Here is a 27,888-nt window from a genome sequence, read left to right as displayed (position 1 = left end):
ACTCTCCTCTCTCACTCTCAAAAATAAACAAACAAAAAAGAGACATACTCTAGAAGGATTGTGCCTGGCCAGAAATACACCTGGCTAAGCAGAACAAGGTGAATGAAAATGAGCTAACATAAGGTATCAGACACAGGTTGTAAAAAAAAAAAAAAGAAAAGAGAAGAAAAAAAAGAATAACTTGTAAAGTAAGAAGCGTTCAAATTGTGCATCCCTTAAGTTTATGGTATGAGAAAGAGAAATATATCATTTATGCTAATGCAAATTAATCTTATAACACATGTAGCACAGTTGAATTGTTGCAGAATGAGTTAAATTTTTTTGAGTAGAAATCATTAAGTAACTATTAGAGAAGAAATAAAACTGTAATTCCTGGCTGACTGTAGGCTGTAGCCCCAAATTTGCCTGACTTTTCACAGGATACTAGAAATGAAAGTAAAAGAGAGTAGATGGAACATTAAAAGTGGCAATGAAGAGGGGCGCCTGGGTGGCGCAGTCGGTTAAGCGTCCGACTTCAGCCAGGTCACGATCTCGCGGTCCGGGAGTTCGAGCCCCGCGTCGGTCTCTGGGCTGATGGCTCGGAGCCTGGAGCCTGTTTCCGATTCTGTGTCTCCCTCTCTCTCTGACCCTCCCCCGTTCATGCTCTGTCTCTCTCTGTCCCAAAAATAAATAAACGTTGAAAAAAAAAATTTTAAAAAGTGTCAATGAAGAAAATAAGGCATGCAAGTCCCCTCTTGCACTCAGAAAAATGTCTACTAGGAAAAAGAGTCATCATTATTACGTAAATTGAAGAATATTAAATGGCTTGTACTATAATGATTTTTGTACTGAACCTTCAGTACCTATAAATCTACAGTCTATCTTCATAGTGTTTTACTGGGAGATAGGCCAAACCCAAAAGCCAATAAAAGCAGAATTAAAAGAGATCACACAGATCATAGTAACTAAAGAAAAATGAACAATATAATGATGAGTCCAATTGTCGTTTCAGTGAGTCTTACTAGTGAGCAAATCTAATAACTTAAAACCTTGCAAAGTAATGGCTGTTAACATTCCACTTGACTTCTGATTGTGTCTAATGATTTAAAGCCCTGCAAACTAGTAGCTATTAACATGTTAGGGCCTTTCCAATCGATGTTTGATTTTTTGTCTTGTTTTTCAAATATATGAATAAAAGGCTGTACATTAACACGATGCTCCTGACCTTCCATTAGTGAGAAACAGCTCTGAGTTGTTTTTCTAACAGCAAAGAAGAATAGCACAATCAGTCACTCTTTCTCCCCTGAAAGCATAATGGCCCAAGGCACACGTTCTGAGAGAGTCATGTACAATTATGGTCATATTTTGTGGCAAAATAGTAGATGAAATTTTGGTTGTGTTTCGTTTCACTCTGTTCCGTTGACGTCATTAGCACCTGACATTAACCAACTAAGCCATAGAGTTCATTTCATCTTCTATTTTGGTCATTTTTTGTAATTCTTTTGGTTATCTTTGGCATTTATTAACCTCAACAACATTTTTTTTTTCTCATTGGCCTTTTGTATATCTCATTGTATTCATTCAACAAATACTAAATGAGTGCCAATCTGTAGAGCTCCCAGGGTAAGGGAGGGAGTGGAGTGAGATAAAGCTGGGAAGAGAAACCACAGCCAGGTCATTTGAGGTCTTATAAAGTATTAAATTGCTCATCTCTATCTTAAGAGCAACAAGAAACTTCTGAAGAGTTTTCAGCACAGGAGTGATGCCATCTTCTGCCATTTGCTTACTCTGTCGTGTTTCTCCCCCTTTCCCACCAGGCCCACCTTAAGTAGTGGGCTTATAGTGTTATCCTATTATTCACATTTCCTGGCTATTTCCAACTAACAAAATATTTTTTATGAAAGAAAAAGGTTGCCAATCATACAAAAATAAATTCCCTGTGAAACAGAGTTTGCAAATAGAGATACCTGAGTTGGTTCATGAGAACATATGGTACATGTTATGGATAGAGTTGTTATCTGTAAATGATGACTCATTTCCAGCAATGCCATAAAGAGGGGAACACAATTCATTGATGCTCCTTATTGCAAGGTTAATATTATAAATATAAAAATCACTTACCAGGTAGGTATCTGTAGTATAAAAACACTTTCAGCACTGTGCTTGATTGACACACCTAAACTTCTGGTAATAAAAGAAGCTCCACTGAAGGATATATATTTACTCCTGGTGTTCTTTTAACGTCTGGCTGTAGTACACTTTGTTTTAGCTTTGTTTTTAACTAAGAACAAAATAACCTAATTTATCTTGGTGCCCATCTGGTTGCAATTGCTCATTTTACATTTATTTAAAAAATGATAGATTGTTCGTGGTGATGTCTTCCCCAGGAGAAGAAGTTGACAGACAGCTGTGTAGAGATGCCATCTTCCCCATCCCTGTGGCCTGTTATGCCCCATGCCCAAAGGACTGTGTGCTCAGCATGTGGTCTGCGTGGTCCTCCTGCTCACACACCTGCTCGGGGAAAACCACAGAAGGGAAACAGATACGAGCACGATCTATTCTGGCCTATGCCGGTGATGAAGGTAAGGTTGGCCACCAGCTTCACGAGGGATTTGGATTCCTTCCAAAAGTTGGAGTGCCCCCCCCCCACCCTTTTTTTTTGTCTTCCCTGGTTGAGGTGATGCTCTACAAAAATCTTCCGGAGATCTACTTCCAGAATCCCAGAAATCAAGGAAATTTAATATCTGTTAACATATTTAGCAACTTACTCCCATTCCCCAAAGTTAATCTTGAAAATAGATCCTTATTAAAAGAAGAAAGACTCTTAAAAGTAAACTCACATTGCCTTTCTACCCTCCTAATAATTGCTTTCCAGTTTAAATGGTAAACCTGGGAAGAAGTCTGAAAGAGGCTCCCCAAATTCCAGATGTCAGGTTTGATTATTTTTCTCTATTTCAGTAGTCAGTTTTTGCTTTTGAAATCTCATTCTACCTTCTCATAAATAGGCATATATGTTCAATAGTAAAGGTGGGATTTTTATTATTTGGTTTTTATGTTTGTTTGTTTTTAGAGAAACACTAGCACAGCTATTGGTTGACTAAAAATTACATGTATTATCTGCCATTCAGGTTACTGAACATAGGTTCTAAGATCCAGAAGTCTCATATATGTAGACTGTGTTCATTTAAAAAACAATTTTTTTATGTTTATTTTATTTTTGAGAGAGAAAGAGAAAGCACAAGTGGGTGAGGGGCAGAGAGAGAGAGGGAGACAGGATGGAAGCAGGCAGCCTCCAGGCTCTGAACTGTCAGCACAGAGACTGACACGGGGCTCGAACTCACAAACCGTGAGATCATGACCTGAGGCAAAGTCAGACGCTTAACTGACTGAACAACCCAGGTCCCCCTGATTGTGTTCATTTTTAAAATATGCTGCTCCTTAATCACCTCATCCTACTGGGGAAATAAAATATGCTGTGTCATAAATTCATACGTGACTTGTATAAGCTTTATTGTAGAGAAATACAAGGCTCTTGATAATTGTCTCTCAGGCTTACATCCAAATGCTAATTCGGCCTCTGTGTGACTGGGTGATATGTTATACTTAATGTTGCCATTCTTGAGAATATCATAGGAGTAAGGAAAACATAGAAGTCATCAAGTTCTATCACATTAAGGCATGTTCTGTCTCAAGAATATAGGCACATATTATTGAAACATTATCAAGCTGAATGAGTCTTCTCCTCTTTCCCATTTAGCACATGTAAATAATGATTTCTATTTGTAGCATGCATGTGTTTCTCTGTGTGTATATCCCCAAATAATAGATTGGGGAGGAATTTTTATGCTTCCAGTTTTATTTTTGTATTCGTGAAACATTTTCGTGATGGAAACCTGACGGTGTTTTCCTTTGGCCAAACTTGCTGTCTGTGAATATAATAGCTATGCAAAAATATAACTACCTTGGTCTTAAGACATGAGAGAAAAATTTAGCATATTTGACACAGTCAACCCGTAGCAAAATTTATAATTGTCTTTAAAGTGTCCAAAAACCTTTTCCAGTTACCTTAATATAAATTTAACTGTTTGCAACCCCCTAAAATAGTGTATCATGGAACCAAACAAAAAGATAGAACCTTTTAGGAAGTCATATTCCTTGTCTTGTCAAACAATAGCTCTAACCTTGTATAGATTATATTCGGACTTCAAACTCTATCAGCTCAGATTATGTCTTGGACTTCATTAGAATTAGATCTGTGGTCACTGTGCTTCCTATAAATCTATTATACTCTGCAGACACTTGCTGTGTGACTAGTAATGAGTGACTTTTTGCCCCGTGAGTCACATGGCAGAGATTTTGCCATGCTTGCAGAACTCACCAGATCATTATTTCTATAGACATGATGCTTCACACTGAAAGGTCATGAAATGCTTTAAAGGCAGAAATTTATGATTGCTCTTTGGTATGTATCATCTTCTTAGTTTGAAAGGGTGAGACTTCGATAATTTTTAATTAAGTCTAGTAGCTGTGTCATAAGCAAGCTGTGCTGGAAAATTATAGATGTTTATAGAGTAAATCATAAAGGCATGAATTCAAAACATAATTTTACGTGGAAACCATAGAGGAAACTGTCAGTAGGGAATCTGCTGATGTTTGTCTCTGTTAATAACAGCTACAGAAACTTGTATAATTATATGAGGTATTTAATGAATCTGTCCTTCAAAAACTATTTAGTACCGATTATTTGCTAGATACTGAAACATATTTTCTCTTTCACAAAAAGTCTCATAATTTTGAGCTATTTTTGAAATTATTTAAGAACTTTGTTTGCATGAAGTTTTAAAATGTGTTTCCCTGCTAAGTAGGAAACCCTTTATAATTTTACACAAAAGTAGGTCTTTCTGTTATTCCCCAAGAATTAATGTTTTGTAAGTGTCATGAATTTTCTTCATTTTCTAAATCAGAATATTACTATGATAACAATAAGGGAAAAGTCACATTATTAGAATTATATATTGCATGCTTAGACATATAGTTTTCTAGTGAAATAACTTCTGTGCAAATCCATGTGCAAAGTATCTATCCAGATTTACACACAAATCTGTGTGCAAAGTATTTATCTGGATTTACAAAATAAATGCTGCTTCACAAAATAAAAGATACATTTTTATTTACCTCAGTCATAACTTCACTGTTAAACATTATATGCTGAAGACTACACAACCTCTTGTATTAATTAGAGCAGCCCAAGTTGTGTTGCAGTAACAAACAGCTGAGAAGCTCAAAACCTTCAAAGAGAAATTATTTTTCCCTTATGGGAATTTTGCTGTGGTGCTGGGTAAGTTGCTAAGACAGTCGGCATTGGAGTGTTGAACCTCCATATGAAGACCTACGTCTTCGTCCCCATGCCAGTGGAAGAAGAGTTGAAGAGTCTCTCTGCTGCTTTCAGAACATCAGCATTAAATTCTTCCATCCAGAAGTGATATATCATTTCTACTGCCATTTGATTGGCAAAGCAAATCATATAATCACAGCTTGAAGTTGAACCTCATTTCAATCATGGCAGGGTGGGCCGGGAATATAATCCTGTGTGCTAGAAAAAGGAGTGCTAGCTCCTGGTCTTACCCTTGATTTACTTCGTCTTCTTATGATGTGTGCATGTCTTGAGGAACACTTTGTAACCTATTATCGGCAATACACAAAAATTGTCATAAAATGATTCTTATCCAAATGTCATTTGGAAAGCAAATACAAATGGTAGCAACTAGAGGTAGGTAGTTAATATACTGAAGAAAATAAAAATATTTTTTTCAACTTAAAAAAATAAGTGTGTGTGTGTGTGTGTGTGTGTGTGTGTGTGTGTAGCTTCCTAGGCCTTGACTTCTGGTTAAATAAAATTGGAATTTCTTTTTTAGATTTGTATGATACCTTGAGGTAAAAATCTTCCTTATATTGGATAAACTGTATATTTGGGTGGGTCCCAAAGCTTCTTTAAAATTATGCAAGGAAAAGGATGCAGAGATCATGCCAAGATTTTTCTGGAGTTTTCCGTTGCCTCTTTGGCTCACAAGGCCATCCAGGCCCTCAACATGCGCTGGTTTGCTGACCACAAGGTGGTAGCCAAAGTGTACAACCAGGGTTGTTTTGATAGCAGTGACCATTCGATGTGACCTTGACCCTTTTCCCTGGACTTGCACTAGCTCCTGGTTTCCTCTGAGTTTTATAGAGTCATTCGTTGGTGTCTCAGGCCTAGCCACCCAGTGAGGGGATAAAAGTGCTGATGCTCTTAGCCCTGAAAAAAAAATGATGTGGAAAGATCTAAAAGGAAGCAATGTTTTAACACTTCATTCTGGCATATTTTTAATATAACTAATAGTATGTTGAATTGGAATAATAAATTAAAAATTGATGTTAGATTTGTAGCCTTCCGAATTTTTTGAACCCATGTTGCAGATCTCTTAATAAACTTAGCTTAAAAGAAAACATGATTTTCAAAATGTTTTCCACTGAGTATGATAACAACTTAAGTCTCATTATATAGTTAATTATCCTTACACAGCAAGAAATGAGCTTTTTTTTTTTTGCAAAGTTCAAAATGACCTGATATGATAATTTCATCAGCCAAATTTTAGTGTGTATTTACACCTGCTTTAAACATACAGAGAATAGATGCAAATTAAAATAGAGTTGTGCCAATTTTTTTCACAAATAATTAGCAGTCTTCAAAAATTGTATTTTAAAGTACAAAACATTGGGTAGAGGAATGTTTATATTTTAACTTGGGGTTTTCACAGTTAAAAGCTTTTAATCCTAAGGGCCAGGGAGCGTTTTTATTCCTGGACAAATCTGAAGAACTCAGGATCCATTATCTAGGTATATCCACACATAATTCTGCCTTCTAGGTAAAAGTGCTGTTGCTTCCTCACCCTCCCATTCTAGACTTTGAAACAGGAGTCGTCTGTCCCTCCATAACCACCAAACAAGATTTATGCAGACTCCATGGTGGGAAGTCTTCTATCTCTTTCTGCAAGGAAAAACAAAGGGGAAAAGGAGTAGAGATGGTGTGCTACAGCAGAATCTTCTGAGGTTCTCTCTGGCTAACATTCTTCCATTTCAGTTCCCCGAAATCATGCCACTGCCAGTGTGCTTTTCACTTAGAGGTGGTCGGCTGTCAAAGGGTTTGGGGCTGCAATAAGCAGTAAAAACTACGAGCACTTTAAAGCTATAATTCATAGTACACTAATAGCCACTTAGCAGGAACCGGTCCACTTCCTTATACTGAAGGCCAGTTCCTTCTCTGTGTGAACTTTGCACCCTAATGGACGGTATCAACATTGCAAATTCCCAAAATCATATCTGCCTGTATGCCTTGCCTTTTATTTTTTCTTCTGCCTCAATAAAATTTTCCCTTTTTTCTCTCCCTTCCCAGAACTCTGCTTGTCAAAATCCCACTCCTTCAAAACTCATCTCATTGCCTTCTACCTGAGGCATTTTTTAGTCACTCCAAAACTAATGGAATCTATACTTTTGAATCCCAATTATACTACCTCTCTTAACATTATTACTATATTCTGACTAAAATTATACCCATTTGTGTGTTTGCCTATGCCTACTACTTTCCCCCACTGCATTATAAGATTCTTGAGAGCAGCAAAAACTATTTATAACCCTGCTAGGTATCTCTTGAAGCGCTGGACATAAACATTGCCTACTATAACACTCAATACACTTGTATTAATGTTTCGAACACGGTTCCTTTATCTTTTCAGTCTTTTCAGCCATTTAAATTGTAAGAACTTCAATGTCAGAGCCAGAAACCCAGGAACACCATAGCTCTGTTCAAATGTATGTTAACACAGCTTTTAGGGACTTGATGTGGGGAGGAAAAGTTACTTTTTCATTTGTTAGAGACGTTTCGCAAATAGTAGTTGGTGTTTTTATATGAGCATGGACATTTCTTTATACAGTAGAATTTCATCAGAGTAATATAAAGTCTGTCCACTTGCCAGAATGATAAAAAGCCTAAATAGTCACATTAGTATGAAGCATATATTTTCATGTATAAGAGGATTTTTTTAAGAATACCATTTATCACTAATTTTGTCATGGGTGACATTTTATAATTTCCCCAGTACTATGGAAATATTCCCACGTGTCTAGAATTAGATCTTCCCATAAATAATAAATAAATTCAACATTATATCTATCAATTTTTCTACCATAAAATTATTCCCAAAACAACAGAACGGATGCCGCAATGACTGATTACCCCAAGCCATGCTTTCAAAATTCCCGTATCGTCATTCTAATTAAGAACACATTGGGGCTTATCTGTGCGAGTATCCTGACACCAGTCCAAAGCTGCTGATGTGGCTTTAATGTGGACTGGGGCAAGAAAATAAATAGCCTTTATGTCTGTAAACTTAACAACCATCTTGCAGTTCCTCAACACGTTACACTGATGTTGTAGAAGTTTTTTTCTTATCATTTGTTCCAAAGCCAGCCAGTCAATTCCAATGTCAAAAACAACTGAGGAGTTTTAGAATCACAGTTTAAACAGCATACATACACTCACAGTAAAAATGAGGTAAGTAAAGAAACACTTTTTTTGTAGATCAATAATTTCACTATTAAATTTAAGGTATGGTTAAAATGGTTGCCTAAAATGTGCATATGAATGTTTATAATTAGCATGTGTTTGTCTGAGAGAGAAGATTGGATAAATCTAGAGCCTCAGGGAATGGGTAATAAGAGTGCTCATTTACTTCTCCCCGATCCAATTAGTATGTTTTAGAATCCATTCCTATTCAAATCCTAAACTTCTTTTCAGAGGCTGCCAGGGTCACTGAGCTGTGTGATGGAGGATAGGCTATGATCTGTGACAGATGTTTTCACCATCATGAAGCAGGGACATTAACGAAATGCTACTTCATTCTGATGTTGATCCCATGCTCACCACTGTATAAATGATTCTGAATTGCAGTTAAATTCTCATATAAACTGCCTACCGATTTATTTGCTGAATTAGAGGGATGCCCTTAATTATAAGTGAAGTGATAAATGAAGATCATCTCGGAGTGTGGTTTTGTTTATGACTTTTACCCACATCTCAAATTTTGGAGTTGTCTTCCCTGTTAGGATCACTAGCTATTGAATCACCTTTTCTTATTTAACAACCAGGTATTTTCTGCCCCTAAAATAAAATTCAGAGGCTACATAAGTTCAAATTGATTAAATTGTCAATAAAGTAAGCAATAAATTGCTCCCCGACTCTGCTTTTAACGATACAAAGCTTTTTATTTTTATAATTGGCATTATAAATAGCATAGTGGTAAGACACTGAGCTCCATAAATTCTTAACTGTTACTGTTACGTCATTTAAGTTGCATTAGTTCATTCGCCTTATAATTTTTAACTTGTCAGGCAGTTTGGGGTATAAAATAATGTCCCACATACAGAGTACTTATAACAAGGCTAGCACATAAAAAATGGTTCCAAAATGATAACTTCACACCATATTCTGTTGATTAAAAGACGTATCCCTTTTACCTTTTATTATCTCTGTAATTATTACATCTTACAATGGATGCGTTTTAAAACCACTATAGCCAGACAGAAGTTATAACATAGTTGTCATTGCTAGTACATGTGAATTGTGTTGTTATTCCTGGTGACAATAGCAATTCCATGATATGTCTGCTAAAAATAAAAACAGCAAAGAACCATTCTTCGTTGCTTGCTTAAATCTTTTGTTGACAACTTCTGGTGCAGTTAAGAACGCAACAGCATCAAAACTTAGAGATGGGAAGAAAGACCTGGAAACAACAGGGAGTACTCTTTTTAAAGAAATCCTACATCATCAACACTTTTGAAACAGGATGATGGTTCTGTATAGGAGAACAAACTTTGATTCATGTGAGTTAAAAAGTGACTCAAGAGATTTGGACTCTGAAAATGAGATTGAGGAATGTCTTCCCTTTTAATGTATGCAATCAAGTGATATATTTTTTTAAATGTAAATAAATCATACAAATGGATTTCAATAAGCATCAGTAAAAAATAGGATTGAAAAGAAAGCAATGTATCCTAGTTTAACTTGTAGCCATTGCTCTTTCTTTGAGGAATAAAATGATGGTATATCTCTCAGCCAGTGACATCTTAGATTTCAATAAATATGGTACTATCATTACTACATGGCTTTCCCAGTAATGCTGTAGAAGATCAGGCAGCATCAACTGATAAAAAAAAAAAAAAAGAAAGAAACAAAAAAACACACAAAAAAACCTGTTTCTAATTGCCCAAATGCCTAATGTATTAAAAGAAGCAATACTTCAAAACACATATTTAAGATTTTCAATTTGGAAGATAACATTTGAGAACACATTGGGTTTTCACCATGCATAGAGTCTCAGTGCCCACATTTCCCTGGGCCAGCAATCCATAGGGTCCATTTGTACCTCATTTTCAGCTTCTCTGGAGAACAATGGCCTCTCTCTTTAAGGTGCTCCATAGTTCCCCCCCCCCCACCACAGGCAAATACCATGTATACTGTATAGCTTAAATTTTAACCTGGAGGATGCCAAATGACGTAAGATTAATATGTAATTTGCCTTCCTAGCAGCATGCTGGTCACAGGCTATGTGCTAATAAATGGCGGGTATCATTGTTATCGTTAATTCCAAAAGAGAGAGAACAGTAAGTTTCCTGTTAGCACCATATCTAATCCTCTTTGTTCATTTTTATAGGTGGAGTTCACTGTCCAAATAGCAGTGCTCTACAAGAGGTACGCAGCTGTAATGAGCATCCCTGTACTGTGTACCACTGGCAGACTGGCCCCTGGGGCCAGTGCATCGAGGACACTTCCGTATCGTCCTTCAACACAACTACAACTTGGAATGGGGAGGCCTCTTGCTCCGTGGGCATGCAGACGAGAAAAGTCATCTGTGTGCGGGTCAATGTGGGCCAAGTGGGACCAAAAAAGTAAGGGCTTCAGAATGACAGCAGTAAATACTGTGGTCAACCATGCAGGGGATTGGCTCAGGCTTCACTTGCTTCATGAAATGGAGCATTTTGATGCTTGTCACACCTGTCCTCAAGAGTAAGATTTGTTTGTTTTGAACGTCAGCCACTAACAAAGTTCTAACGGCTCCGGAATCTTGTGCCTGGGATCTATGAATTCCGTAGAAGTATTTCTCTGTGCTATCTACTTTCATTTTTCTAGTAGCGCTTTCTCCTTTTATGAAGCTAGTGAGGCAGTGAGGGAAGTGCTTGCTCTGGGCCTGGCTGATCGATAATGACCGTATATGAAGTCCTAACAGTGCAGATGATCCATGACCTCCCATGTACCCGTAGGCTGTGGAGTCTGCCGATCTAGTTTAATTGGGCTGTAGCATTCTATGATCTGCCTTTCATTTCCCCTGGAAAATACTATATCAAAAATACTGAGGCCAAACTTATTACATCTTTTAATGGTTAAATGAATAAGCCATTTACTTCTAAGAGAGAGCCTTGGGATAGGATGCGTGTTATGATAAGTAGAAAAACCATCCGTTTCTCACTGTGGTTACAAGTAGTATAATAACCAGGCAAGCAATTTGCTAGAGAGAGAGGACAAAGAACTAGAGAGTTGACATAGTATACCTACCTTGTGCAAGATATAAAATGAAGAAACGTGTCATGGCATAACTGAGCTAATCAATTTGGGAAAATTAATAAGTCAGTTCTAAAAACGTATCCCTTTAAGGGGAAAAAAACACTTTTATCTGTTGAGACTTAGCATAAATCTTTTAGAATTCATATCTTCTTAGCCATATGAAACACGCAAAGTAAAACCAGTCAATTTTGCATTGGTATTAAAATGTCCATAATTTCCAAATACTTGTCCAGGTGCATAACTGTGATGTGTCACCTTCAGCATGCTACTTAATTGATTCTGGCCTTAGTTTTCAATGTTTATTGAAAGGATTTAATGCAAAAAATAGTCATGTGAGCACTCAATCTTAGAAAGTATTATTTTCTCTTAAAAATTTGAGATCCTTCCTAGTGTGTTTTAAGGAAATGATAATAGTGTACCTGATGTATGAAAAACTTTAGGGCATAAATAATATTCCTATTAGGAGTTGTTTTTACCTGGCCAGGATTCCAGACATTAAGGATATTTTTGCCCCATACTTTATTTGACTATGTAATTTGATATTCTGAAATATTAGAAAAGATAGGCCAGGAAGACTTGAATAAATTGAGAAACTGTTCCGCATCCTTAATTGGTAGCCCCAAACCAATATTTTAATAGAAATAACGCTAAAGTTGTGATGAATCTAACCCAGGAAGTTAACATGCAGCATATTAAAATTATCTGGCAGTAACAGTAGGGGCAGAAATGCCAAATCCTGAGGATTCTGGGTCTTGCTGGGACAAGTATGAAGATAGAAATATTCCCTGCCCAGGGTTATGACCTGAGCAACCGGGCACAGGATTGAGGGCTATCATGCCAATCTGCTATGAGTAAGCTCACTCTGTTCCTATTCTACTGTTAATCACTTTGCAAACATTGCTGTTGATATTTCCCTCGCTTATACAAGTTCCAAACTGTTTTTGCCAAGCACTAATATACATGCATATAAACTTACGTGTGAAAGAGCCTGATGGATTAATGTCATTAAATCATTCAATAGGAAGGGTATCCTGTAGCCCCATGTCAAACCACCACAATAATCCATTAAAAATTTGCTTTGCCCTTGCAGCCTTTATTCAATGACCTGGATACATGTATAGATTTGTTAAATTAAATGCACTTACTTTGCCATTAAAGTTCTGAAAAATTAAGCAAATGCTGTGAATTCGAAAGAAAATGTTACTGCCTTTATCCCTAAAAGCTAGATTAAATTCAATGAATGCTTTTCAGTGCAAGGCATTTGAAACAAAAATGCAAATAAAAACATTGTTTTAAACTCCTCTTAATAAAACAGATTACTCTGCAATGGTAAAATCAATGTTATTGATCTTATCTATCCTCAGAGTAACAAACTTCAACTCCTATCACATCTGTTTAATTTGACCTTGAATAAGATTTGGGGGGAAATCAATTCCTTGATTTAAACCACAAACACTAAATACAAACAGTACAAAGGAGAAAAGAAGCATGTTGACTGAACCAATTGCTTCACCAAAGGAAGTCTGAATTCATTTTATTGGATGTAATCTAGGCTGTATAATTTATCTTTGTGTGTTCATTTAACGGCTTTGTTGTTAGTAATTTTGTTCTCCACAGTTAGCCAAGTATCTTGCTGTGGATATTTTTAAACTAAAACAGAATTTTGGAGGTTGTCAACGATAACACTGTAAATTCCATTGATTTATAAAAGGGCTAAAATTTGAAGAGCTCACAACTGAGTAATGCTCTCCCATTATTTTTTTTTAATGTTTATTTTTGAGGAGAGAGAGGGAGAGGGAGAGAGAGAGCATGCATGCAAGTGGGGGAGGGGCAGAGAGAGAGGGAGAGAGAAGATCCAAGAGGGGCTAGAACTCACAAACCACACCACAAGATCATGACCTGAGCTGAAATAAGAGTCAGCAGCTTAACTGACTGAGCCATCCAGACGCCCCTGTTCTCTTACTATTAGAGTTGTAAAATTGCTTCATTGCAAAGGAGTGCTCCCAAAAATACTAATCAATAATTGCATAATTTCAAAAGAATTAACAGTATCATAGGTGGGGTTTTGCCATATACTGTTTCCTAAGAATGCAGGTTAAATTAAAATTCTAGTGATTTATAATCTCAATTGTAACAATTCATTAACTTCTATGACTCCCATCTAAACTTCTTTGTTGTCCATGACTTTGAGTAGTCATAGCAATTAGGAAAATCCAAGGTTGGGGCTTCTGGGTGGCTCAGTCAGTTAAGCATCTAACTCTTGATTTTGCTCAGGTCATGATCTCATGACTCACAAGTTCAAATCCCACATCAGGCTCTGTACTGGATTCTCTGTCTCCCTCTCTCTCTGCATCTCCTTGCTTATGCTCTCTCTGTCTCTCTGTCTCAAAAATAAATAGACATTTTTTAAAATGAAAATTCAAGGTTATCCTCAACAAGGAGATTATTTTTTTTGAAATGTGGAGTCATATATAATTTTTAAATCCACTTCCAAATAAACCCTAGTGTTACAGAGTGAAAGGGGAAAGCATATATCTGTATAATTGAATAGAACATAATATTTATGTATGAGATGGGATATGTAGATAAATTATTATAATACAGTGATATAAAAAGTGAACTGTCAGCAAAGTGCAATAAAGAAATTATGGGAAGGAGATTAATGATGTTGGTATTTTTTCACTCATACTTCAGTTCTGAAATCCTGGTTAACTTACTTGTTAAAAGATAATTTATCCTGACCTACAGAAAATTTGGCTTCTCCCGTAGGGAGTATTTTTAAATCCCATTTTTCACTAATTTGCCAAGTTATTCCAGCAACAGTAATACTAGTTGTTCAGTTTATTTCTTCTCTGCCTCTTAGCTTCTTTGTCAAAGATTTATATGACATCAAAAGATAACTTCTTAGGAATCAGAACAGGAAGTTACTTTTAGTCCTACGATTTATGCTATTATGTTGTGTTGTCTTTAATTTACCTCTTCTTCCAGTGTTAATGCTAGTGATCAACATTTGACCACCAATAGTAGAATCAGGTCTTGAAGATACAGAGAAGAATTGGGAAATTGAAAAATCATTTAAGTATACATAAAAGTATACTTAAAACTCTTACATCACCTTCCTAAAGTTATCTTATAAAAAGTGCAAAAGCTTATATGAAGTAAGACATTTAAAAAAAAAAAGACATTTTAGTATATTGGATCATCATCTTTCTCATGTCCATAATAAATATTTTTACTGTATTTTTTAAGATGATTAATTTTACTATAATTTGTCAAGAATGGTGTTTTATTTTTCTTTAAATTGATTGGCTATCTTTGATTTATTTATATTTACTCTTTTGGTCCAAAACATATTGTAACTTATAAAAATATTTAAAATTCCATAATTCTTTAGAATAGAGATACTAAATGAAACCAGGACTAAAGGAAAAAACTGCCTATCCTAATGATCTGTACACTTTTATTATTTTGTTATTATTATGAAATATATAGCTGTAAATATAGTATCATTTTTGAGCATGCACTATGTATTGAATATACTCCATTATAAATTTATGCTACACATATTTTGTGAAAATAAAACATAGAATAACCTGGAAACATAATCAGCAATAAGCTTATTTACCTATACAAAGATGTAGAATTAGTTCTTAAATTGGTAATTTGAATTCCCATAAATTTCTTATAGAGCACGTTAGAAAATATTTTTAATAGAAAGATTATTATAAGGGGATAAGGTAAATTATATTTTGTTCTAATAGCACGATTACTATTATTAAATTTATATATCCTGCCTTGAGAACTTTTTGAGGTCTAGTTTGGAAGAAATAATCTAGTTATATAGTTCTTATCAAAAGCAGACTGGCTCCTGGAATTTAAATAATATAGATTAGTGACTCTTTAGCAATTTTAGCAATGAAAGACTTAAAAACATCAAATTACGTAGTTTTCTGGGTTACTAAAGAGGCCTAGTAATTTCCCTCTGCATTTTCTAGGTGTCCTGAAAGCCTTCGACCTGAAACAGTGAGACCCTGTCTGCTTCCTTGTAGGAAGGACTGTATTGTGACACCATATAGTGACTGGACATCGTGCCCCTCCTCATGTAAAGAAGGTATGATGAGCTAGAGTTGTGAAGTCTACCTACCTAGAAAACCCACTCACCAGGCAGGACCTCCAAGTTCTTCTAGATGAGCAATATTTATAATTCTTATATGAGGCCATGTAATCCTGGTTTGTCATGAATGTCGTAAAATTCTAGTTTCCTTCTAGAAGATAATACAACTTTAAAGAATCAAACAAATGAATTTTATAACAAAAACCGATTTAAGACTCTTCGATGTAAGTCACAATAAGAGATGCTTTTGAGAGGAGGGTTAAGATGGCGGCGGAGTAGGGAGACCCTAACCTTGACTCCTCCCTCAAGCACAGCTAGATAAATATCAAATTTTTCTGAACACCCAAGAAATCTATCAGAAGTCTTAGAGAGCAAAACTGCACATCTATGATCTGCATCAAAATGAAAGAATTATAGGCTTTATCATATTAATAAGATTTCCTTTAACATTAATTCCAAAAGAATGTGTAGTGTCCCTCCATATTTCTTTCTTTCTTTCTTTCTTTCTTTCTTTCTTTCTTTCTTTCTTTCTTTCTTTCTTTCTTTCTTTCTTTCTTTCTTTTAACATCCAAGTTACTTAGCATATAGTGCAATAATGATTTCAGGACTAGAATCCAGTGATTCATCTCCTATGTATAACACCCACTGCTCCTCCCAACCAATGTCTTCCTCAATGTCCCTTGCCCATTTGGCCATCCACCCCCACCCAAAACTCTCCACCAACCTTTAGTTTGTTCTCTGTGTTTAAGAGTCTCTTATTTTTTGTCCCCCTCCCTTATTTTTATATTATTTTTGCTTCCCTTCCCCTATGTTCATCTGTTTTGTATCGTGGGTCTGGGCCCCTGGCTACCTATTTCTTGTCAGTAAGAGGGTTGGAAATCTTATCAGTACTGATACAGATTCAATTATGTGACACCCTCCCCCCCTTCCAGGATGAGAATAAAAGAAAGAGGAAAAGGGCCAGATTGTACCTCTTCCAATACTTACCATAGTACGAGGCCTTTTTACAAGATGAGGATTTGTTCCCAGTTCGGTTTGGTTTTGCTTTTATTACTTACAGAGACTCTTTCAGTATCATGGCAGACACTTTGATCATTCTTTACTCTCCAGGATGGGGTCCTTTCTTGTTGCTGCTGAGAAAGATTTCATTATCCTCCAGTTGACTTATGCAATACTTGAGCAAATTTTCTCTCAGTGTCACAAGTGACACTGTCTCCTATTTAAAAAAAACTTTTTTTCAAATGTTTATTTTTGAGAAAGGGAGAGACAGAACATGAGCAGGGAAGGGGCAAAGAGAGAGAAAGAGACAAAGGCACTGAATTCGGAGCAGTCACCAGGCTCTGAGCTGTCAGCATAGAACCCGACACAGGGCTCAAACTCATATGAGATCATGACTTCAGTTGAAGTCAGATGCTCAACCATCTGAGCCACCCAGGCACTGAAACGGTCTCCTATTGTTTTATTTTACTCTCCCAACAAATAGATAGTTTTTCTTAAATTTCTTTCATACTTTTATTTATTTATGCTTCTTGACTCTTACTAAAGAGATTGAGTCAATTTCTAGATTAACAACTACTGTAAATTGTTGAAAATTATTTAAATTGTAATAAATTATATGAGATTATAAATTTAACAATGGATTATTTTTAGAGTGTGATTGTCATTTTATACAGTTAAAACATAAGTTCCATTTTATGCTTTTAAAAAAATATTTGGTACCCTTGAAAATATCAAATAAAATTAAACCATAAAGTGAGAAAGAATACAAAATTTTTATTTTAAGTCTTTTAAGACATCTAAACAGTTTTTGATGCAAAAAGTTATAAGCATTAATGTTTTTAAAAAAAAATTTTAATGTTTGTTTATTTTTGAGAGACAGAGTCTGAGCAGTGGAGGGGCAGAGAAAGTGAGACACAGAATGTGAAGCAGGCTCCAGGCTCTGAGTTGTCACCACCACAGAGCCTGATGTGGGGCCCGACATGGGGTTCAAATTCACAAAACTGAGATCGTGACCTGAGCTGAAGTCAGACACTTAACTAACTGAGCCACCCAGGCACCCCCAAGCATTAATGTTTTTAAAATAATGTTAATGGTATTCAACTTAGTAATAAACCAGTGTCACTGAAAGTTTTTCCGGATTTTCTTCTCTTATTTTCTTAAACTCTAAATAAGATGAAATCATTTGGTTTGGTCATAAGCAGCAACAGAATTGTGCTTTCTTATCAGTCAGTATTTCTTTGGTAATTATTTGTTTACTATTAAATAATTTATTACTTGATATTCATCCCTACAATAAAAAAGGTTATTTATTACATGAAATTCATGTACTTTCAAATTCTATGCTTAATGTTGTTATACTTAAAGTTCATGTTAGTATGAAATAAAGCCATTTAATAATAATCCCAAAATATTTTTGGTTACATTTATAATCATATAATTGAAACCTAACACAAATCTCACATTTTTAAGTGAAATATCTGAAGATGGAAAAACCTTTGCCTTTTGCATATATGAAATATTTCCTTATATTAAGTATTTTAAAATAAAAGTTGAAATGCTCTAAAGTATTTCAAGAAAATAAAGTTGAAAAAAATGAAATATTCCATTAAATTGATTCTAGGCAACATGTAACACCCATTTAGTTATGTCTTTAAAAGGGGATTGCTCAACACAGTTGGCATTGTTTCTCCAGCCGTGTTAGTGCAGAAAAAGTGTGACAAAATATTTGCTTTTGATTAGAGTTGGGGCTTTCCCAGGAGAGAACAAGAAAAAAAGAGAGGAACAGGGAGTCAAGGATGTTTTCAAGGGAGGATTTCTTGTAATAGTGGGGTATAGAATCTAAGTTGGTTTGGGATGGAAGTGAGGTCATGAAGGGAATGGTAGATAATGAAAGAGTGAGAAGGAAAGTGGACTGGCTGTCTCAATTGCGTTTGAGGAATTTGAGTAAGATGAGACCTGAAGCCATTTAACTGGAAGATTAGGAGGAGTGTCCAGAAAGTAAGATGTTTAATGATGAGAGTGCGTAAGTACTAATAATAATAATAGCATCAAGGGATGAACAGAAGGAGCTAGTGTTTGATTTGAAATGGAGGAAAAGGCCACTGAAGGTGAGGAGGTACAGTGATTCAGAGCGCAGTGCCTTGCATGGAATAACCATGTGAATACCAAAGCCACCCAAGTGGTGCCAGGAGTAGGAAGAGAAGATATTACAAGGAGGGACATTCTAAAGTTGTTAACTAGTGAGATGTTGGTAGCTGGCTGCTACCAGGTGGATAGCTGATGGTCAAGTTGATGACAGAAGAGTTGGAGATTTTTAAAGATCAACGGAGAAGGAAAGATGGAAATGACTAGAATCAGCTTCCATTGGCAAAAAATATGAAGGAAAATTTCCGAGACATAGAAGATGAAAGGCCGTGTATTCTATGGGTGTCAAGGTGGAAGGATTAGAGAGGATGGAACAAAATGAGAAACTGAAAATCGGGTTATAGGGAGTGCTGTGGGTTCAGTTGATGATGGCAGGCATGCAGGGGTGGCAGGAGCAGGTGCTAGCAGGGATGCTAGTTTCTGTGGTGAGTGACAGGTGACATATAATGAGTTTAGTTGGGCTGGTCTCTTGAAGGGTTTAGTAGCTGCTGTAAATAAAATGCACGGTGCCACTGGGATGCTCTTCTACCCTGGAGCTCCTGGGTAGTGATTGCCAAGGAGTACACGAATGCCAGCTCAGAAATCTACTGTCCTGTGAGGAGCAAGAGGCTCTCTGAGAGGCAGGGCTGTGTTTGGTTGAGCATAGGTCATCTCAGCAGGAGCAGGAGATCAGCCCTGTTTGTTCTCTTTGGAAGCTCTGTATTGAATCTCCTCTAACAAAAGACTTTCAGAAACCCTGAACTTAGGCACTCAGACTTAAAAAGAATAGCTCTAATTGTGTAATGAGGAAATAAAGGCTAGGGTGTGGGAGAGGGGGTTGCTGTTGGACAACACTGCCAAGATGCTTTGTGCTCCTGGAGAAGCCTTTTCTTTTCTTTTCTTTTTTTTTTTTTTTTTTTTTTGCCTGTGGACTGCTGTAACAACTGATAATAATGATACAATGGTGTTATAGAAAAGTAGCCTTTTGTTCTAAGGACAATAAAAAAAAGCAATGACATGTGGTTAGTTTATTTTTTCATTATTTGGTATGAAATGGGAACAATCTCAGCTTCATTGAAATAACACCGACTTCTGCACACAATTAAAACTGGTAAACAGAGTTGGGGTGCCTGGGTGGCTCAGTTGGTTAAGTGTCTGATTTCAGCTCAGGTCCTGATCTCAGGGCTGGTGAGTTCAAGCCCAGCCGTGACAGCTCAGAGCCTAGATCCTGCTTTGTTTGGATTCTGTGTCTCCTTCCCTCTCTCTCCGCCCCTCCCTCTCCCCCAAAATGAATAAACATTAAATTTTTTTTAATAAATAAATAATGGTAAACAAAGGTCAGTGTCCAAGGATACATCATAGCAATAGAAAACTAATTCAAGATAGAGTGGTTCTTTTAAATTTAATTCTTCAGGTAAAGTCTAAATCTTATTAGAGTTTTGAACTTATGAAAATGGAGAGCTCCTCCTTTAAAAAATCACTGTAAAGAGGTAAAATTACACTATAGTCTTGCAAAAGACAGAATAGAAAAGCCTAGTATTACAGGAAGAACAAGAAGAATTATTTCAAATGTTATTCAGCCTCTCTCAAGATATGTGTTGAAAAATCAATGCTGATAAAGATCAGTATTGAGTAGAGAGTAATTTTAATCCTCAAACCCATGCCCTTGTTAACTTGTCCCAGATTTTTACAAATTTTTACAAAGGACTTTCCTAAAAAAATAGGAAACATTTATGCATATAAATTGTTGACAACTATAATCTTAAAAGTATCATTACTTTTGATGAAATAATACATTTCACTGTTCAAATCCTTGGTTTCTAACTGCATTTATTGACTTGAGAGCGAGAAGGGATATTGCAGAAGTATCTATCCCATCTTGATGCCCTTAAGCAGTACAGCACTAGAATTATCCCAAAGATGTGAAAACTACTGTTATATTTTGCTTCTTGCATGAAACCTTTCCCTTTCAATTTCCTAGCACTGTGCTTGCTGCTCAGCCTGCCATCCATCTCACTTCCAGTTTAAATCTTAGTTTTACCTGCCCTTTAAGTCCTCCCATCAAGTAATTTCTCTGGTGAAATGTATCTTGACTGTCTTAAAATCTGTAAATTGACGTAACTACATGAGAGATTGCATGCCCTTTGAGTCTGTGTCCCTCATGACCATCATTATCACATAATTGTTTTCTGAAGGTATAATCTTTTTTTCCTATTCCTATCCTAGATATATATTTTCAAGTATAAACACTACAGGAATATTTCTTTGTTTTCCCCATGTTTATCACTTCCAGTAAACAAAACAATCCCTTATATTTTATTGATCCTCAGTGCACAGACTTCATACCCATGTGCGTCCTACTATGAGGAAGTGGGTGAAAAGAGATAGAGGACACTAACTTATACTCCAGTCGAGAAGTGAAATAAATGTGTTTGCTCATTCAGCAAATATTTATTAAAATATAAATGGAAACAATACATGTCTGTCAACCACATAGAATAAATTGGGTGTAAAGATGTGCAGGGAACTATGAAGGTTGTAAAATTCTGAGTTTGTCGGTTCAAGTTATCAGTGAGAAACCTTCCACTTTTCTTTTAAACATGTGCTGTAGCTCTTCTTTTGTCTGCATTCTGATCTGAGGACTCTGTAACGTGGCTGAGTTCCACAGTGCTGTTTCTTTGAGTATACAAGTAATTTCCTAACTGACATCTAAGAAGAAGTGAACCTCCCAGTGGATAGAAACATGGATGTCATGACACTTCCTGTGTAAACCCATTAAACTTCCTCCGCAGGTGTTACAGCTTTGGAATGTTCTGCTTTCATCAGCTCACAGTCTGTTCTGTGGGTTGCACAAGGTTAAGGTATTTGAACTTCTTTAAAGAATAAAGGGATTGCCATTGTGGAATCAATTGTGGAAGTGGAAAGAGTTACCGTGATCTTATATATCAAATACAAGCCCGTGGATGTTGTGATGAAAAGGCAGTAGAATGTTTCAGAGTTGTACCTGGAGTGAAAAATTTCCTTTCAAGTCAAAAAATGAAGTAGGATTGAAACAGTAACTGCTGCTTCTCAAATCTGAACAGCCCTGCCTATGTCCCCTGCGATATCTAGACAGATAGTGACCAGGAGCTTTACTGTATAAAGTGCCAGTGATGCTGAACTCGTCATCTCCTCCAGGCTCCAGATCCCTGGGTCTCGATTCCATGTCTGTTGTCTACCTGCAGGCAGGGAAGGGCTGGTGAGTTATTGACTCTAAGAATCTTGACCACCTGGGAAACGAAGACCTGCTCCTCTGTGTTCTCTCCCTTTTTTCCTTGTTCAACAAACACCTCCCTTCTTCCCCCAATGCTAAACAAATGATAAGAATGGTTATTTAGTTTATATGACAGATCATAACACTAAAAAAAAAAAAAAAAAGAAAAAGAAAAATAATAGAAAGTGTAAAAGAAGGTAGTAAATGGAGTTGGAGAGGGGAGAGGAAGAGAAAAATTGTACTATAAAGTCAAAGTTAAGGTGAGCTCCTGCAATTGAGGAGAAAAGTAGCCCTGAGATTCTGGTGAACAAAGCAAAAAGTTGAAGCATGTAAGATTCTTAATAGATTGTCAAAGGAAACAAAATTTTTCCTAGCTCTGTATTATTAGAAGAATTTATTACCTGGACCTTAAAATAGGGGCCACTGGACAACATAATGGATGGAGGCAGCATTAGCAATTTTATTAAAACTCCGTCCCATTGGCATTTCTTAGATCTTTCCTAGATAAATTATATTTAATATGTAAAAGTTGCAACTGACACTCAAACTGCTATTATTATGTTAAAAAGTCTATGACAATTTTTTCAAATACTTCAGTTCTCTACTACCCACTACCTCCAGCCCCTAATTCCCTGCTTTATTACCTGTAGTATTCTGATTATTCATAGTACAGGTTTCCCCCCACAATGGGAATAATCCTAAAAAGGCACATGTGAACCCTAGAATCTTAAATTGGTATGTGACATACAGGGTCATCTATTCTAGTAGATCTCAAACCTGGCTCTTCATCATAATTCCCTGGAAAGCTTTGTAAAAATCAGATCCCCAAACCCAGCTCACAAAGATTCTGGTTTAGTAGTTCTGGGTTTTGGCTGAGAAATCTGTTTTGGTTTTCCTTTTTAATGTTTTGAAAGAAACTATTCTACATAGACATTTAGGAATCATTAATCTGATTCATCCTCCCATCTAATATGGAAATTTTCAGTCCACACTGCTGAGAGTCCCATGTTCAGGGATACCCCAGCTTCATGAGAAAAGATGTCCCTTATAGGAAAGTTCTGATTGTCACATCATATTTTTCTACTGACTCAGTTACTTTAAGAATGTTTCATTTAACGTCTTGAAAGATTTTTTAAAGTTTGTCTTTGAGAGGGAGAGAGAAAGAGAGAGAGACACTGAGAGAGCCAGGTAGGGGCAATGAGAGGAGAGAGAGAATCCCAAGCAGGCTCCATACTGTCAGCCCATCGTGGGGTTCAGTCTCATGAAACATGAGATCATGACCTGAGCCAAAATCAAGAGTCTGACACTTAACCAACTGAGCCACCCAGGTGCCCCTCATTTAATTTTTTTTTTTACTAACCATCCATTGTTAGGGACTGCTAACCTTTCTAAATTTTTCTGTTCCTATAACTGCATATGAAATATTTAATGATCTTGCAAAAAATGTAAATGCATCGGGGAGCTCTATTAACATAATTCTTTAGGGAATTCTTTTAAGTAATTTACAATTTACTTAAGAATTTACAATTCTAGGGGCGCCTGGGTGGCACAGTCGGTTAAGCGTTTGACTTCAGCCCGGTCACGATCTCGCGGTCCGTGAGTTCGAGCCCCGCGTCAGGCTCTGGGCTGATGGCTCGGAGCCTGGAGCCTGTTTCCGATGCTGTGTCTCCCTCTCTGTCTGCCCCTCCCCCGTTCATGCTCTGTCTCTCTCTGTCCCAAAAATAAATAAACGTTGAAAAAAAAAATTATAAAAAAAAAAAAAGAATTTACAATTCTAAGTAAAATTGTGCCATGTGGCCATCCATCCTTAAAGGGTATATATTGTAAATTGGAATATCTTTTATTAAAGTTGACAAGTCTTATACCTTATCTGTTTCAAATACAAAAATATTTGGACATCTTTATATCAGTAATACTGTCAAGCTGATATCTTCATTGAAGGTAAATTTTAATTATTTCCATTGGTTTTTTAAAATGTAATTTGGATTTATTTACTTACAGTAATTACTATTTTGAATGCTTCTGTAAAAATTCTGCTTCTAGGAAACCACTTTCATTTCACTAGTTACAGTCCTGATGTTTAGAATGTGACCTGAATTGAAGATCTTAGACTGTTTAACATGAATAATAAATGACTAGAATAATTTATGAGGTATGCATTTCAAATTAAGTGAATAACAAAGAAATAAAATTTCACATTAAAACATTGAATATAGTCTCCTAAGAAAGATTCATCAGGACTGTATGAGTCCCATGTGGTAATCAGGACTATGTGAAATGGCATAAAAATAAACTTTAGGTAGAGGAAAATAAATTAATTAGATCTGTCATATTTCTCAAGGGGAAGGAAATATATAAAAGAGCATTTACTTTGTGTCTGCACATCAGGAAGGCTAGTTGACTATGCAACTGTTTTCTCTCTTCTTCACATTTTGGGGATATAAATTGATCAGGTGTTCAGCATAAGAGTCTGGAGAAGTTAGGAAATAATTAGAGTGGATGAGGCCGCTCATTCACAGATGCCAAAGCATATATAGCTGGAATCCATGTAATGTCTTCACACAGGCTGCTATTTGGATATTGTTTGTCAGTGCAGAGTACAGCAGTTAAAAAGCTGCTTCCTTCCAGGGGACTCCGGAGTCAAGAAGCAGGCTAGGCACCGGGTCATCATTCAGCTGCCAGCCAATGGAGGCAGGGACTGCACGGACCCGCTCTACGAAGAGAGAGCCTGTGAGGCCCCTCAAGTGTGCCAGAGCTACAGGTAATAGAGTTCTAAACAAAACCGTTGTAAGCTGTGCACTGAGCACACACTACAAGACCATTTTCTGTTCGACGATGAGAGAAGGAAGCCAGCGCTGTTCCCCAGGCTCAGTGGAGTCTGTATGATGTATGGCTGTGCGTGCCATCTCTTGCCTCTTTAAAGTTGCTGCTCCAGCACTGGAATTATCTCCAGGGAGACAAACGCTTGTGTACGTTTCCAAACTGTATCACTAGCTCCGGGGAATTGGGGAAGTTCCTTATGTTGATATAAACTATAAGAAATTCAGAAAAGTGGGGGCACCTGGGTGGCTCAGTCTGTTGAGCGCCCGACTTTGGCTCAGCTCATGATCTCATAGCATGTGAGTTCAAGCCCCGCGTGGGGGGCTCTGTGCTGACAGCTCAGAGCCGGGAGCCTGCTTCGGATTCTGTGTCTCCCTTTCTCTCTGCCCTTCCCCTACTTGTGCTCTGTCTCTCTCTCCCTCTCTCACATATAAATAATAAACATTTTTAAAAATGTTTAAAGAAATTCATAAAATGGTTAATAATTATGAAACACAAAAGCAGTTCCATTCCAGATAGAGGAATAAATAGTCTAAGCATGCTTCCCCTGGCTCGAAAGAGCACCTGTTCCTCATATGTGCTGGCATTCTGGCTTACAAAATGACATATTTATTTCAGTGATGCTAACAAGGTGTCTGTTCTGTTCATTTGTGGCCACCTCAAGGAAAACTAAGGTGATTCAAGCTGTTTATCATCATGTTGATAATTATTAGGGAAAATTTTCCCCATAACTATGAAAAGAAGGCACCTAATTGAAACTTTAAGCGGTATATCGTTGCAATCTGATGACAAATGAAGCATTAGGGCATTAATTGATAGAAGGTGTGATCAAAACTAACTTAAGGTGTATCTGATGGCAAGTCTGCCCTCTTAATTTACCTGTATTTAATGCTGATATGACAGACGGTATAATCACATGTTTACTATGAACACTGCCTGACAACTCTCAGCCCAAACTTATTTCTTTGGGGGATTTGTTTTTGTAAAATGTATTGTAATCGCAGTTTCTGATTTACACCTACATTGTTAACCAAATGATAAAAGGCTCCTGACCTGAATACAGTTTCATAACTTGAATATAAAATAAACATAACCTAGCTTTGCGCAGTGGTAGTATCGTAGCCAATGAGGTTTACCCGAGGCGCGATTATTGCTAATTGAAAACTTTTCCTAAAATAAACATAACTTATTTAAATGGGATGCATCACTTCTAGTACTGTAGCTTACACTGATGCCAGTCCTAATCAATAAAAAGGCTAAATGCGGTTGTACTTGAAACTAATGTAAGAAGTATTAACTGTACTTCACTTTTTTAACAAAAGGCTAATAAGCGCATGGATAGAGTTCATTTCTGTAGAAAGCGACCATGACGGACTCTTGTCTCCACTGCCATAGAAAGTACTTTTATAGTTAATGCTCCTTTTTTCTGTGTCTTGATAGAGATCTAAACTACACTTACATAGGACTGAACATATTGAAATAAATTCCCCTTTGCAGCGCTCGGAGTCATGTTTCCGTGCCACCATAGGTCTCTGGTTCGCCTTGTGTGTTTGCTTCCTCTGTGTGAGGCTTCTGTTCTCCTCTTGTAGGTGGAAGACTCACAAATGGCGCAGGTGCCAGTTAGTCCCTTGGAGTGTGCAACAGGACAGCCCTGGAGCCCAGGAGGGCTGTGGGCCCGGACGACAGGCAAGAGGTGAGAGGCCCCATCCCACAGCCGATCGATTTGCTTTTCATTCTTCAACGTCGCTAACTTAACCACTAGCTTAATGAGTTTGCCACTTTGATGCTATGCTTAGCAAACAGAGCAGATGACGGTCTCTTACCACCCATTCTACCTAACACAGGAACATGGAAAATCATCGTTTTAAATTTGTCCCTTGTTGTTTCACATTAGACTATAACTCCTCTGGTTCAAGTTTTCTTTCATTCCTATTTAAGATAAAATGAGCTCTTGAGAAGCTCATGACTATTGTACCCTGCACCTTGTTTGGGATTTTTTGGTTAGTTTTTGGGTCTTGGTATTCCATAACAGTTTGTTTGTCACCTTAAGCGTCAATAAGATCCTTGGAGTGCCTGGGTGGCTCAGTCGGTTAAGCGTTCAGCTCAGGTCATGATCTCACAGTTCGTGAGTTCAAGGCCCACGTCGGGCTTATGCTGACAGCTCGCTACCTGGAGTCTGCTTTGGATTCTGTGTCTCCCTCTCTCTGCCCCTCCCTTGCTCACATTCTGTGTGTGTGTCTCTCTCTCAAAAATAAGTAAAAAACATTTAAAAAAAAAGAGTCAATATGATCCTTATATCCTTGCCTTTATGTACTATACGGGTGCATGCATGTAATATAATTGGTTAACTTACCAGAAATTTTCAGCAATGACATCCCTAATGTTGTCATGGCTATGCCCAATTCTATTCATATTCAGTACTGATTTTTAAATGGCAGATTTATTTACTCAAAATCTGCCATATGTGGACTGCAATCTGTCTGCACTACTAGATAATACTGAATCTTGCAGAAATGAGAGATGGAATCATTTCCAACATTTACTGGATAGTATGATTATTTACTAGATACCGTGGGTAATACATTTCAAGCTCTGGAACATGTTGTTTATACTTGTAGCAAGTTCAGTCTTTAGATACCATGATTGTTTTTACTCATATTGACTTATAGCCGTGTAGTTCCTGATACATATTGAAAATGTAGCTGAATACATAATTGAATACCCAGCCACCTTTTTTTTAAATTCATACAAATATGTTTTGCCCCTCATTTGTAGTTACATATGTGATAGTGATGCAAAAGTCTGGGCACACAGAATTCCAGTTTTTGTTGATAGTGATCCTTTACAGTGAAAGGATTGCTTCTTTTTAAGTTTTGTTTTTTTTTTGTTTTGTTTTGTTTTGTTTTGTTTTGTTTTGTTTTGTTTTGTTTTGTTTTGTTTTGTTTT

At 36.8% G+C, this 27,888-nt stretch overlaps 1 protein-coding gene and 1 pseudogene across 1 annotated transcript; both read left to right on the top strand.

Moving 5' to 3' along the window:
• Nucleotides 1–2,353: 2,353 nt before the first annotated feature.
• On the top strand, nt 2,354–26,702 carry LOC121026772 (thrombospondin type-1 domain-containing protein 7A-like). Its single transcript, XM_040469547.1, has 5 exons — nt 2,354–2,561; nt 10,725–10,959; nt 15,628–15,743; nt 24,751–24,883; nt 26,532–26,702. Exons 1-5 carry the CDS (start codon nt 2,354–2,356, stop codon nt 26,695–26,697), a joined length of 858 nt encoding a protein of 285 aa, XP_040325481.1. The 3' UTR covers nt 26,698–26,702.
• LOC121026773 (uncharacterized) lies at nt 26,039–26,170 on the top strand (annotated as a pseudogene).
• Nucleotides 26,703–27,888: the final 1,186 nt, after the last annotated feature.

Source organism: Herpailurus yagouaroundi, unplaced genomic scaffold (genome assembly GCF_014898765.1).
Source record: "Herpailurus yagouaroundi ecotype Mexico unplaced genomic scaffold, PumYag 162448, whole genome shotgun sequence".
Lineage (NCBI taxonomy): Eukaryota > Metazoa > Chordata > Mammalia > Carnivora > Felidae > Herpailurus > Herpailurus yagouaroundi.
This window is presented reverse-complemented; position numbering and strand designations above follow the sequence as displayed.